Genomic DNA, 13394 nt, shown 5'->3' with positions numbered 1-13394 from the left:
TAAAATGTAGTGCGCTAGTTACAGTGCGCGTGAAAGTAGAAAACGGTGTCCCGATTACTGTGTAGGAAGAGCTCATGATGGTAGGTGATATGACGACATACCAGGACCGTAGAATCGACGGCTTATATAGCAGAGATCTCTGGGAGAATATGGGAAAAGAACACCGAGCAATTGTAATAAATCATAAATATTACTCTGTGGATGATTAATGTGCATAGGTACGGGTGATGTAGCTGGTGCTTTACAAACAATTTTTGTAGCTAGTCTATCAACACTCTGGCCCGTCGCCCGCAATGAGATGATATTTATAGGAACAGATCTGATTTTGCCGAATGAATGGGAAAATCCCATCCAGCAGTATCGTAACCATCGAAATTGGAACTGGGCGCTCGTGGTTTGGTCATTTTGGGAGATGGGACGGGAAATGCGAGTCTCCGCCATGATGAATAGGGGGCAGCATAAAGGTCGCTGGCCTTTACGGTGTTGTTATAAGACTGTGTAAAGAGACAAAGGAATTACTTTACTTACATCTTCCATATATCCATCAACGTAATAGTTTTCATTCCAAGTTATTTTCAATTTCCTCATGGTAGCCAATTCATCTATAACCTCTATTGGTTTCGCCGAATGGTATCGTAAAGCGTGGAGAACAGGACATGTTTTCAGAAAAGAAACGAGATCATCCAATTGATTCGTATCTTTATAAGAATGTGTCCATGGCCTTCTAAACTCAAAATAATGAATATTGGACGCGCATATAGACCGGAGAAGTGTACTGCTTGGCATTCCCCAGATGGAAATGTGCTGCAATGCGGTAAATTGGCTGATTATAGCCTCCCAGGTGCGAACAATTGATGGTTCCATGGAGCGTAATGTAATGCTTTCGATATCTTTGCCTCTACTTTTGGCTAACTGGGCGAGAAATCCAGGCGATTGTGCGCGGTGCAGTTCAATGGCGCGAAGAAGGCATTTTGGTGGTTGTAGCACAAAATAATCGAGAACTTCATGCCCGGGATCAAAGCACCCCAAAGAACGAAACGATAGAAGTTCGCTAGGAGGTTTGGAGCCCATAGGGTCATGGAAAGGCTGTTCAACCATGAATTCAACCGTGAGGTGTTTTAAAGAAGGACATCGAGAAGAAATCAGACAGGTCGCACTGGAAGTCTTTTCGAATGATTTTATGCGTAATGATGAGAGCGATGGTATCGAGAATGGCACTTCTGTAGTCGTAAGAATGCTGATGACCGACTCTGGCTGAACAATCGTTAAACACAAATCCTCCAAATTCGTGGCGAACCTGAAAAGCTCTATAGCGTTCGAGAGCGAAATCATCCCATGTCCTGTGGCTTGGCCGATGTTTATTGCAAGGAATCGTATAAAAGAACCTAAATCACGGTGAACACGTCGTGAGATAAGTTGAGTTGCCGCGAGCTTTCGGCCGAAGCACTGCAAAGGTTGATTAGCCCACGCAAACCGCGAACATTGTCGATATTTCTATGTTTCTAAAAATTCTTTCGTATGCCCAGTCCCTCCAGTCGCGACATACACAAGCAACAGTGCGGAAAAGCTGAAGGGAATTTCTTGGCTCGAGAGGTGGAAGAAACTCCAAGATAGTGAATAGTAATTCTGTTGGAAGCAGGCGGTCGGTATCTGAATTTAGTGTGGTTAAAGAGGATACGGCTTTGTACATAGTTTATTGTCGCAAGATCAATTTCGTACTCTCAATAACCAGAAGTGGAGATGATAGACCATATTCCGAGTGGTATTTCACCACAAGTCATGTGATCCTATAGCTGATCTCCCGTGACTTTCGCGCCCTAGTACGCGATCGACGGCTCAGGAATCGGGACACAAAAACGAGCATCGTGGTTCAGCAAAAGGGATTGAATGACTAACAGACGACACTATTATGGAGATCTAGTATTTCTCGCACCCACTTGAAACGAAAAAGAAACCTCGACGATTGGCTATTGCTTCCAAAGCCCGATTTGAGGGGCTCCCGATCGCGATTGGACGAGGGCTCGTCTACTCGTACAGTAATTTCCGGAGGAACCCACCCACAAAGAGTTTGTATCGACCTAACTCTCGATGAGTCTGACGATGAATTCGAAACTTCTAGCCGTTCAGAAACAGCCAACGAAAAGCCTCTTGTTTCATTGTCCTCCATACTGCGTGACAACACTACTTCTTCTAGTAAACCAAAAAAACTAGCTCCTTTGACTCTAACGACCCCTGAAATGGTGTCAACACATACGCCTCTCACCATGCACCCTTCAATACTACCTTTGGAACTATCTTGCAGATTATACTATGCCATGCTGAAAGCTTCAGAAGGGTGGACTCGAAACAAGTGGTGGCTTGCAGATAGGATGGTAGAATCGCCACATACTACCTCATTCTATGCTCGTCATGCACAAGAGGATGATTATGATTGGAATGAAGCCGCCCAATACTGGTAAGGTGCATGTTTTCCAGTTTCGACTTTGATCTCGATCTTCATTCTACAGGTATGCTGGACGACCTACCGGACCTCCTCTCCCTTTCTTACCGGAAATGGAAGAAGCATGCGGATATATTGAAAAAGTGGTCAACGAAGCCATTAAGCAAAGACCACGATATTCGCTGGAATGGGCTGGAGCAGGAGAGGAAAGCAAGGATGAAGTACCTCAATGGCGCCCGAATGTTGCGGCAGCTAATTGTTATCGTGGTGCTAAGGAGGCAGTTGGGTATCACTCAGACCAAATGACGTGTGAGATTATATCTTTCTTCGGAATATATCGATCGTTATTCACGTACACATAGATCTAGGTCCATATCCGACAATAGCCTCGTTGTCTCTTGGTGCGTTTTTGGGTGTGTATTTTATGCGTGCACTCACCAGAAATCAGGAACTACCCGTGAATTCAGGGTTCGTGAAGTCATACCAAAAGAAAATCGATTACAAAAGGAGGCTCGAACCTACATTGTTCCACTCCCACATAACTCGGTTTGTGTTCGATATTGTCATACTCTACCCCTCACTCAATCTATTTAGCTTGTGATCATGCACCCGCCTTGTCAAGAGCGCTTTAAGCACACTGTACCTTCTCAACAAGCTATCGACATGTTCAGACCTCCGTTTCCGCATGATGCGCAGCCATCTAATGCACGCATAAACATTACCTTCCGTTTCTATCGACCAGACTTCAGGCCCCACACAACTCCACGATGCGCATGCGGTGATCCATGTGTATTGCGCGCAGATATGAAAGGAAAGTGGAAAAAGCGGGAGCAAAATTCGTCCGAAGAAAACAAAGAAATTAATTACTTCTGGCAGTGCTACAGTAGCGCACAGAACGAAGGAAAATCCTGCGGTCACTGGCGTTTGATGGATGTTAAGAAAGAGGGAAGAGGTCCAGTCATCGGGAGTGGATCGTGATATCACAATGTTCACGTAGTAATATAAGCCATCCGCTATTACAGTTAAAGTTCAAGACACTATGTTACAGTGAAGTTCGAGCAGGTAAGAAAGCAAAAGCAGTCGTATCACACGCTGTGATCTCCCATTGAATGCCGATATTTTTCAATCGGAACCTGACTCGGAGGTAAGATCTTCCTTCATTGCTCCAGCCAAATTACCCTTTTCTGCCTCGGAAGCAGCACTTTTACTTCCTAATACAGACGCATTAATGTTGATCATCACAGTGACCGTTTCTTCCTCAGTACCGCCGGGCAACCTATGGAGGATACTTCATGATCAGAGCTTGTTTGAAACACGCAAAGAACGGCAGTACATACGGAACTGTCATACGCCCGGAACCCTTCCACCCATAGCTTCCGGTATTGAAAGTAGTTGGTTGCATGGCGATTGATGCGATGAATCCATCATCCGCAATTGTATGAGCTGAATCGTTGGATTCGCCAAATTTGGGTGGCGTTTGCGTTAGGTTGGCGTGAAGTGGCAACGCCTTGGCTTTGAAATCTTCTGCTGAGGGTGGGGACTTTATTGGTTTATATATGAATATAAAGATCAAACAGTATTTTTCTGTGAACCGACCTTGGGTTTAGCCTTGCCGGTCGACTTAGGGGCCGCTTTCTCGGACTTGCTCGCTGACTTCCCCTTCGAGGCAGGTTTCTCGGTAACCTTAGCTTTCGACGCTGGTTTTCCTGTTACCTTGGACTTGGATGCGGGTTTCTCTGAGGCCTTCGAAGCAGGTTTCTTGGTTGTCGCAGCATCCTTCGAGCTGACCTTGGTTGCTTTAGCTGCTCGAGTATCAGAAGCCCCGGCATCTGCGCTACGCTTCCGGCCGGCCATGTTGCCGATAGGGGGGTCTGGGTACTATAGAGGATGGTGGTTCGGTAGGTAGGGGCAGAGGACCAATTTGCGTCCTCACAGCACGGCTGAAGAACAACGAGTCCCTGAGGAACGTATGCCTGCCTTTGGTCATATTAACCTGGAAACCAGTACATGACGTCAAATCAACATCGGTCACATGCAACGATCCAGGGGTTTATATATGCGGTCCAAAGACCACAAAAATAAACTCAGAGGCTTTCCTTGCATTAGCGAAATTGATTAGAAAGTACGTCTAAAAACGAGGTAAAGCCGGATCTACGCGAGGAGGATAAGAAATCTGGTATGTCTAATAATACATTATAGCACACATTACAATATACATGACAATAAGGCTCGAATCTATTCGGTTGGGTTGGCTTTGGAGTTTTTCTTCCTTTTGCCCCTTGCGCAACTTGCGGGAAGCAAGTGCTTCCTTCAACAGCTTATTCTTGATAGCCCCCTTCTCGAATTCTTCGCGGAGTGCTGAGGGGTCCACACTCATTGGGTGCTCAACGGTCTCTTTGCGGACCCATAGTGCATTTGAGGGAGGTGTAATTTCATCTTCAAGTGCTGAAAAGGCTCGCCTTCTACGTCTTAAGTCTATGCGAGAGTTGATGTAACCATTGGCGGGAGAAGACTGTATTCCTTCTGCCATTATCGAAGGGCTCGTGAGTATGACCACTGAAGACAGGTTGAGATCAGCGGCGCCTAAACGAGCTAAGTGTTGTTTCCATAGTCCTTCGATAACTATCTTCTGGGGGCCAGAATATGGATTAATAGACACCGCTTCAGCAGCCAGGTGGAGGCGTGAACGAGTGCGTATCAACTGGTGGTGCCAAGATGATTGGAACCAGACCGAATATGAGAGGGGATAATGCAGAGTGCTATTCACTGGGAGCAGAGAGGAGTTTCCAGGGGTCAGTTCGCTGGAGTAATTGGAATTGTGCTGCATGCGTTCTCCAAACCCACTGGGTAGGTGGATAAAGTTAAGTTCAAGGAGCAATAGATAAACGAGTGTGAATATAATGGTAGCAAGTGTTCGATAAGTTAAATATTTCATTGAGAGTTAAAAGTCGTAACTGTGAGCATCGAGGGTGGTGGTAGTTGTACTTCATTTCGTACCAGACCCCTCAGGGGTCAAAGATATCGGCGCTTATCGGGACATTCTCCTGCCGGAACAAATAAAAATAATAAATATAAATGCAGTGGAAGTATATGGGGAACAAAAGCTATTATACATGCTTATAATATGGCTGCAAGTAAATCTATGCTATTAATCGGCCATTACAGCATCATCAGTGTTCGCTGCAGCCTTAGCCTTTTTCCACCTTAAGACGGCACACGAATTAAGTTAAGCTTCGACAACGGAAATGCAAGGAACTTACTCAACGAAGTCGTCTAGGAGAGTTGGCCAAGCTGCCTCCTCTTCGTCAAGGCCAGTCAAATCAGGCTGAACTGTCTTGCAAAACTCGAGTGTCTGACGAGGTACTTATGCATCAGCATACGACTACCAACCGCTGACGGGTAGACAAACCATGCCCCATAGATCTTTTGTGACTGCTTTGTATGTGTCTTTTTCCTAAACAAGTGATTTAGTATGATAGCCTTGTCGCAAAGTGGACACATACGGCAATAAACTCGAGTAGCTCACTCGCAATGGAATATTTGGGTGCCAGGATAACAGACCAAAAAGCCATTGAAGTCTGGGAGATTTAAGCTGGGGCGAATCATTCAGATCAAATCGCTTACCTCCATGTCAATATTTCTTGATTGGGGAGGCTTAACTAGGCCGAAGCAAAACGAATAGAACTTGGCATAGGCCGATTCAGCGTTTCGTTGGAACGAGCGTAACTGGGCGCGATCATACGAGTCTGAGTCCTGTCCGTTGTTTACCAAAGACATTCGTGACGCTGGGGAGGTATTCCGTAAGGTGACCGGGATTTAAGGTGCCATAGCTGGTTTGCACACCTTGGTCGGCTATGTTGCACCCGAAGAATAGCGAATTTAGGTCCAATGCCATCAGAGCCATTTTCTCTGGGGTGTCAATTCTATCCCAAATTTAAGCATGGATTAAGCAGACTTGGAGCAGATGGTGCTCACTTGAGTTTCCCGAACGAATCCGTAAATTCAGACCGAGTGATAGTACCAAGTGTTTTGGCTTTTACAGACCAAGCGATTAGAAGAGGCAACGCCCCATCCATAGGTACAGATGCCTCGGTGCATAAGCGCTCCATTCCTTCAGCTATGACCAAGGTAAATGTACAATTCTTCTAAACAATTCGAAGCTCACCTCCAATAACATTGCTGTCATCTTCATCCGTGTATTTATCGAACATTGCCTGGACCCGTTCGAGAGTAAATGTAGTTGGATCCAGTCCGGAAGGTGTAGTAGTCACTTTCCTATGTTTTGTTTAGCACTAACACTGTGATATAAATTCAAAGATTCGGAACTGTAGATTGAATAGGCACTAGGGCGATCATCCATTGCGACAACATACCGACCCAACCAGCTCTTTATTCAGAATTTCTGGTGAACAAAGACTCACGTATTGTCTTTCGCACCTTTTTTGGCGGCAGGGGCAGATTTCACGGGCTTTGTACTGGGCGCCTCTTTGGCACTAGCTCGCCGCACTTTAGTGGTTCGCTCGGTGGCAGATTCAGCTGCTTTGCGCTGTAGAGTGTATTAGCATCACAATATGAGCTATCCATTCGAATTTACCTTGGGAGGCATGTCGAACTCGATTTTCCGGAAGCAATAGGGAAATACGCAGATGCTGCAGTGGCAGTGGCAGTGGCTTGCGTCGTAGTGTTGGAAGGATGCGTTGCACTGGACCCTGACGTGACTTGAGCGCGCTTAATAAAGCCTCCCTTCCTGCCAGTGCTCCTGACTGATTTACATGGCGTTTCCAGGTCATTCGTAGCTCAGTACCTTAATGAACTTCATTTCTGCTCAGCGGCACACATACTCGACAATATCAGTCAAGAAACTTTTCCATTTGTAGGTACGCGTGCTTCTTCAGTGTCCATATGCACGCGATGTCTTCTGCGCGTTAACGTTGATTGCTATTGGCGGGCTCAAAAATAAGACAATCTTCCGCTGATCGAAAAGACCGAAATGATCACGTGTTACATTACTCAAATCCCCCGCTCCACTCCACGATCTGGTTCCTGAAAAGAGCCCGACAACGACCAGGACCAATATGTCAGAGAAGATCAATTCTAATCCTACTGTCTTTGCACCGACAAAAACCACCACGAGGAAGACATCGAAGACGTCCAGATACCTATGGAGTGATGAGGGTGAATTCCAAGGCACTCTTTCATTGACAGGAGGCTATCCTCTAAATTCGGACAAGGTCGACGGTGTGGATATAGCTGAAGAAGAGGAAGAGCCCATTGACTCGGAGGAGATTTTCGGTAGGCCCGCACGTTGTCGCTATAGCTCTAGTATTTAATTACCCCCCAAGATTTACTGAGGTCGATTAACGACCCTGAGCACCCATTGACACTGGAGCAATTGAAGGTTGTATCGGCCGAACAAATCACAGTATCCCCCAATCACGTTATGGTTAGATTCACCCCGACCATTCCTCATTGCAGCATGGCCACTCTCATAGGTCAGTCGCATTGCTACATACCAGTCCTGACTGACTAATTGCAATGATAGGGTTATCTATGAGGGTTCGTCTGCTACGGAGTTTACCATCGCGGTACAAGGTTGATATTATGATCCAAGAGGGAACGCATCAAAGCGAAAACGCAGGTGAGAATGCACAGGAAGTGGCAGGTTTAACCGACATTAATTGCATTTTCCAGTCAACAAGCAACTCAATGACAAGGAACGTGTTGCAGCTGCACTCGAAAATTCACACCTCCTTGGCGTAGTTGAACAGTGCTTGTCAACAGCGCACCAGAGAGGAGTATATGAACAATGACACTGTATTTTGCTTCTCGGCCACGACCTCACTTATGTCTTTACTAATCGATTCATGTATTGATGCAATGTGTTGTACAGCACACCAAAATGTTATGTACACAATCCAATGCTATCTATAAAACACCGACATCCGGTACGCGGAGGTCATTCTCGTCTCCATCAAACGGGATATAAATAGGTCCTCTCGTGATATCCTCAGCACCCCTAGCAATACAATACCTGCTGCCAATAACCCAACTTTTGGAGAGATGTACCACGAAGTGCCAATGCGTGACTCCGAATGAATAGCTCGAGTCTTTTTGAGGAGCTTCAACGCGGTCTGTCGCCATACGACGGGCATCCCATGGATTACATGCGTGATACCGGCTCCGACAAGCACCGCATACATGAGCCAACTACGGATCGGCCAATTCCTGAGTCCGAAATGAACGAACGTATAATCGAGCTCGCTAGGGGAAATAGACGAGATAGGAGGGACCGGACTTGAAGGGATGAGTCGATGTGTTGCGATATGAGGTATGAGCATTAGGAGTAGTGGGTACCCGGTCCTCACCAAGACATTCGAGGGGGTCAGGGAATTCGTCCCACTGTTGGCTGATTCCTCTACGGTTCGGTTCCCCTTTTTCTCTGAGCGAACAACAAGCCTACGCCCGAGCTTGAGGACCCGTTTTAAGAGGGACGCTCCGACGTGGATTGTAATAGGCAAAAAAACGAGCGATTTCTCTTGAGGAACTCCATGATAGTATTCACGTCCCAGTAGCTACAGGGTCTAAAAAGTTCGCAAAAGCTCTGTTTGGACATCAGAATGCCTCACCATCACTTGATTGGCAACATCCGTGCCTCCGATGCTCGCCAGAGCTGGGGCGGACAGATGAATAAGCATGAATGTTGTGATAAAAGGGGTTGGCAAATGCTGAGCGTATGTAAGTCCTCTGAGTACTGAAGGATAGGTAGCTCTAGCAGCGTCTTTCGCTTCCATGATTGCCTAAAAGATAGCGTTTTCAATTGCGGTAGGCAGACGAGGCCTGGGGCGTCGGATGCCCGGTACTGGAACTACTCGCAGTCACGTGTATATATACCGTCAAGGTATGAATAATCGAGGTGGCAGTTGTTTAGTAAGAAAAATCACTACAGACTGTCGCATGGATTGCGTTATAATCCTCCAAAATTGTCATTGCGCGGCCAACTTTTCGGTCACCGCGGAGCCAACCTGTAAGAATAGATAACAGCCCGGGTTGAGACGTACGAGCGACTGGCAGTGTGCATAAGCTCGATCGACGCAAGTTCCCACGCCCCTAAGTCCTCAATTTCTTCCACAGTATATAAGCCCCCCTTGTCTGCCCACCCTGGCGTCATCAGCTCTGAGTAGTCGACTTGGCCGTGCTGCGCCCCAAATTCTACAAACGCAAACCGCATCGTTCAGACTACAGAATGTAGGTTGATTTCTTCTGGTGAATCGCTACTAACAGTAGTCTGTGTAGCTTACTCGAACTTTAGCGACTATGCCACCGGTTGACAGACCCAAACAAGACAGCTATGACTATATTGTCATTGGCGGAGGCAGTGGTGGATCCGGTACAAGCGTATGTATTATTTAAACCCACATTAAAATCATTCTTAGATCTCTCCCTCTCATTACTTCAGCGCCGCGCGGTCAAGTATGGAAAGAAGGTAGCCCTAATCGAGGCCACCACTAAACCTGGAGGAACTTGCGTGAACGTTGGTGAGTACATGCCACAGACAAGGCTGAGCAGGCGTATCTAAAGAGTTTTGTCAGGTTGTGTGCCCAAAAAGGTAAATGCATATACCATCTCGGTTGAAGAAATCCGACGCTGACACATGGGGCAGATTATGTGGCATGCAGCAGATACATCTGAACGTCTTCGTGCAGCTGCTGATTATGGGTTCGCGTCTGCTACGACCGCCAATACCAATAACAAACCTTCATTCGACTGGGCCAACTTCAAGCTCAAGCGCGATGCCTACATAAAGAAACTCAATGGAATATGACTCTAACTGGAACAGGGAAGGTATCGAGCATATTCATGGATACGCCCGCCTCACAGGGCCGAATTCGGTTGAGGTTACTGGCGCTGATGGTTCGAAAAAGGAAATACAGGCGGACCAAATTTGCATCGCTGTAGGAGGTCATCCAACCGTCCCTTCCGAGCAAGATATTCCAGGAGCTTCGTTGGGAATCACCAGCGATGGTTTTTTTGAGCTCGATCACCTTCCCAAGCGAGTCGCTGTCGTCGGAGCAGGATACATTGCTGTCGAACTCGCCGGGATCTTGAACACTTTGGGTTCAGAAACTCATCTTCTCATTCGATACGAAAAGTTCCTGCGTACTTTTGACCCTATGTTGAGCGATGTTCTTATGGATTGGATGGGACAGACAGGTTTGAACGTCCATAAAAAGACTCAAATAATCAAGGTAGAAGGCCAGGCGGGTAGCCCTCTTACAATCACCACGGACACTGGCAAAACTATCGAAGTCGACACTCTTATCTGGGCAATTGGTCGACGTGCGTCGACCGAAGACATTGGCCTCGACAAAGCTGGTGTCAAGACCAACGAGGAGGGTGATATTATTGTAGATGAATATCAACAGACCAACGTACCAAGCATTACTGCGATCGGGGATGTTCAAGGGAAAGCATTACTCACGCCTGTTGCCATTGCTGCAGGACGCCGCCTATCAAACCGCTTGTTTGGTCCGTCGGAGTTCAAGAACGATAAATTGAGCTATGAGAATATTCCAACTGTAGTGTTTTCGTAAGTGCGGCAGGGCGTGCTTTTATTCGCATCTGACTCTATACTTGACAGACATCCCACTATAGGAACTGTTGGTCTTACTGAACCAGAAGCAAGGGAGAAGTACGGCGATCAGGTTAAGATCTGTAAGTGACAGCATTGGACCTAGTCCATCACCCATTACTGAATCCCTGTAAAGACAAGTCTTCTTTCAAAGCACTCTATTACTCTATGATACCAGAAGGGCACAAAGAACCAACTGCTTACAAGCTCGTGTGCGTTGGTCCTGAGGAGAAGGTGGTTGGCATACATATTATTGGACTGGGAAGCGATGAAGTCATGCAGGGTTTCGGTGTAGCCGTGAAGATGGGTGGTAAGTTACTTGCTCCTTTAATTTTTATACGACACTCATTATACTTTCAGCTACTAAAAAGGATTTGGATGATACTGTTGCTATTCACCCAACGTAAGTACATTACTTATTCTGATATGAATTATTTACCAATCTGTCACGTAGATCCGCTGAAGGTAAGAGATTAATGCACCGCCATACAACTCGAGGGTCTATACTAATTGTATATTGCAGAGCTGGTAACCATGACTTAAAGTTGTATAATCGAATTGTACGGATGAATAGAAATGAATTTTATGTCACTTTTCGAGGAATTTGGAAACTTGAGCGCAGCCGCAAGATGTGTGTACGTATCCAGGTATTCCGTCTTACTTTGAACTTGATAATGGAACCAATAGTATTGTATTATTTCAAAACATTCCCAATAGCTAAGTATTTGAAGAAGACTGTTGCAATATCAAAGTGCTTGAGTGGCGTAGTCTCCAAAATAGGTACTAATTTGAGAGAAATTAGTCTCATGGTTTATGGGTAAGCACGAGACATACAGGTAAGGATAGGGATTTTCTTGACCGAGCGAATCTATCCAATGAATCTAACGGCAATAAGGTGATCAAATTGTAGTGTACGTATAAAACTTTTTTACCGGTAATTATCCGGGTGCTAGGCCTGTTCTCTCGGTACTTGAGAATAGATATGCCAGTCGCAGCATCTTTGATATCAAAATCAACATAACACACATTTCCCCCTTGATAATCCAAGTATGAAGCGTAGTTTTTCCTGTGAACGATGACAGAGGGATTGGTTTTGTCGAACGCATATATCCCGATCTTGTTGTTTTTACCATCAAACTACGCCTTGGTCAACGACCCGTCCGCGTCAGACTCCTCAGATACTACTTGAGTCATCTTCATTTCGTAGGCGGAAAGACTCTTGAGAGCTGAATCGATAAAATACTTGAAGGTGAACTTGGTAGTAGCACCTGTCGCCTCCAGCCCCACCATTATCATAAAATTGGATTGAGTGTACATGTCACTCCCCCTAATGCCGTCATCAAGATTCTCATTTATTTTGGAGGGTAATCTGGCGACATAGCAGGTTGTGATACCAGCAGATCTCGGGCAGCCGCCTTTCACAAGATAACTGATGCATCGTCAAGTAAGCTTACATTGAATGTCATGACAAACGATGAATTATACCTAGGTATATGAAAAGTGAAATTATAGCCGGGAAGATTCCCGCTCACCGGTGAGGTCCTCGTGGCTAATACCTATTCTCGTTTGCTGAAGGAGACAGGGCGTGGGTGCGACCCAAGTCGAGGTGACCAAGGTGGCTAAGAATACAGCCGAGGGGTCAATGATAACCATCTCGAGCTTGGAATGGATTATAATTTATTCGACTGGGTAGCCAAGGGAACAACTGGAAAACTAGAGACGTGACGATCTATTATCAGCAGAGGTCTAAACTTATAGGCAGCCTGGAGTGGCTCGAAGCCTACCTGAGTCCCTGGGGCACGGAAAATTTCAGCTATAGTAACAAAATTAATGCAATGCATTAATCAATGGGTCGGTTACTCCATCTGAGACCAAGTCATGGATTGGACATGTAGTACAGGTCCGTCGAATATAACGTCCACAGAACACAGCCGCCATGCGTATAGCCGGCCGGTTCGGTGAGGACTGTGCGGGCGCGCCATAAACGATTATTTTAGTGGTCGTGGATAAATTAACCAACTATACGTGTCCTGTGGGCCCACAAGCCACGTCCCAAGATTGACATGCTATAAGCTCGAGTCAGTTTCAAGAGCACCCGGCCACTTCCAACTCTGGACCAGTCCCATACCCATGCTCGATTTTTGCATTTCGACATTACTAAGTATTTCAATCCATGGCAGATTGTGATCATATATACAGTATCAAAATGGTATATAGCTCTACAGTATTGACAATGCGAATAATCGACCAAGAAGCCTGTATGTACCCTATATTCGTGACCGCAAAAACAAAGTTGCAAACATGCAAAAGCATAATTGTATGAAG

General features: G+C 46.0%; 8 protein-coding genes across 8 annotated transcripts; 3 read left to right on the top strand and 5 right to left on the bottom strand.

Annotated features, from left to right (window-relative positions):
* Positions 1-1096: 1096 nt before the first annotated feature.
* Positions 1097-3418, top strand: RhiXN_01823 (2OG-Fe(II) oxygenase family protein; the record flags this gene model as incomplete). The annotated part of the gene is made up of 7 exons (XM_043321642.1): positions 1097-1228; positions 1822-1865; positions 1922-2455; positions 2508-2749; positions 2803-2841; positions 2889-2986; positions 3035-3418. 7 exons carry the CDS (start codon positions 1097-1099, stop codon positions 3416-3418), a joined length of 1473 nt encoding a protein of 490 aa, XP_043187465.1.
* Positions 3419-3562: 144 nt separating this feature from the next.
* RhiXN_01822 (uncharacterized protein) lies at positions 3563-4427 on the bottom strand (the record flags this gene model as incomplete). Its single annotated transcript, XM_043321641.1, has 4 exons — positions 3563-3716; positions 3778-3980; positions 4037-4318; positions 4374-4427. 4 exons carry the CDS (start codon positions 4425-4427, stop codon positions 3563-3565), a joined length of 693 nt encoding a protein of 230 aa, XP_043187464.1.
* A 195-nt stretch (positions 4428-4622) lies between these two features.
* Positions 4623-5375, bottom strand: RhiXN_01821 (uncharacterized protein; the record flags this gene model as incomplete). Its single annotated transcript, XM_043321640.1, has 1 exon — positions 4623-5375. One exon carries the CDS (start codon positions 5373-5375, stop codon positions 4623-4625), a length of 753 nt encoding a protein of 250 aa, XP_043187463.1.
* Positions 5376-5588: 213 nt separating this feature from the next.
* RhiXN_01820 (cullin binding) lies at positions 5589-7046 on the bottom strand (the record flags this gene model as incomplete). The annotated part of the gene is made up of 10 exons (XM_043321639.1): positions 5589-5643; positions 5701-5792; positions 5850-5894; positions 5944-6018; positions 6065-6225; positions 6284-6363; positions 6416-6557; positions 6606-6715; positions 6862-6986; positions 7035-7046. The coding sequence occupies 10 exons, from the start codon at positions 7044-7046 to the stop codon at positions 5589-5591; spliced, it is 897 nt and encodes a 298-aa protein (XP_043187462.1).
* Positions 7047-7515: 469 nt separating this feature from the next.
* On the top strand, positions 7516-8250 carry RhiXN_01819 (mitotic spindle-associated MMXD complex subunit MIP18; the record flags this gene model as incomplete). Its single annotated transcript, XM_043321638.1, has 4 exons — positions 7516-7732; positions 7783-7932; positions 7983-8078; positions 8132-8250. 4 exons carry the CDS (start codon positions 7516-7518, stop codon positions 8248-8250), a joined length of 582 nt encoding a protein of 193 aa, XP_043187461.1.
* A 111-nt stretch (positions 8251-8361) lies between these two features.
* RhiXN_01818 (uncharacterized protein) lies at positions 8362-9231 on the bottom strand (the record flags this gene model as incomplete). Its single annotated transcript, XM_043321637.1, has 2 exons — positions 8362-9012; positions 9067-9231. The coding sequence occupies 2 exons, from the start codon at positions 9229-9231 to the stop codon at positions 8362-8364; spliced, it is 816 nt and encodes a 271-aa protein (XP_043187460.1).
* Positions 9232-9754: 523 nt separating this feature from the next.
* RhiXN_01817 (glutathione-disulfide reductase) lies at positions 9755-11612 on the top strand (the record flags this gene model as incomplete). Its single annotated transcript, XM_043321636.1, has 10 exons — positions 9755-9835; positions 9897-9975; positions 10030-10046; positions 10101-10156; positions 10278-11027; positions 11079-11152; positions 11206-11379; positions 11430-11472; positions 11524-11534; positions 11593-11612. 10 exons carry the CDS (start codon positions 9755-9757, stop codon positions 11610-11612), a joined length of 1305 nt encoding a protein of 434 aa, XP_043187459.1.
* Positions 11613-12206: 594 nt separating this feature from the next.
* RhiXN_01816 (uncharacterized protein) lies at positions 12207-12722 on the bottom strand (the record flags this gene model as incomplete). The annotated part of the gene is made up of 2 exons (XM_043321635.1): positions 12207-12484; positions 12602-12722. The coding sequence occupies 2 exons, from the start codon at positions 12720-12722 to the stop codon at positions 12207-12209; spliced, it is 399 nt and encodes a 132-aa protein (XP_043187458.1).
* Positions 12723-13394: the final 672 nt, after the last annotated feature.

Source organism: Rhizoctonia solani, chromosome 16 (assembly GCF_016906535.1).
Source record: "Rhizoctonia solani chromosome 16, complete sequence".
Classification (NCBI taxonomy): domain Eukaryota; kingdom Fungi; phylum Basidiomycota; class Agaricomycetes; order Cantharellales; family Ceratobasidiaceae; genus Rhizoctonia; species Rhizoctonia solani.
Note: the sequence above shows the minus strand (reverse complement) of the source record. Positions and strands in the feature narration are given on the sequence as shown.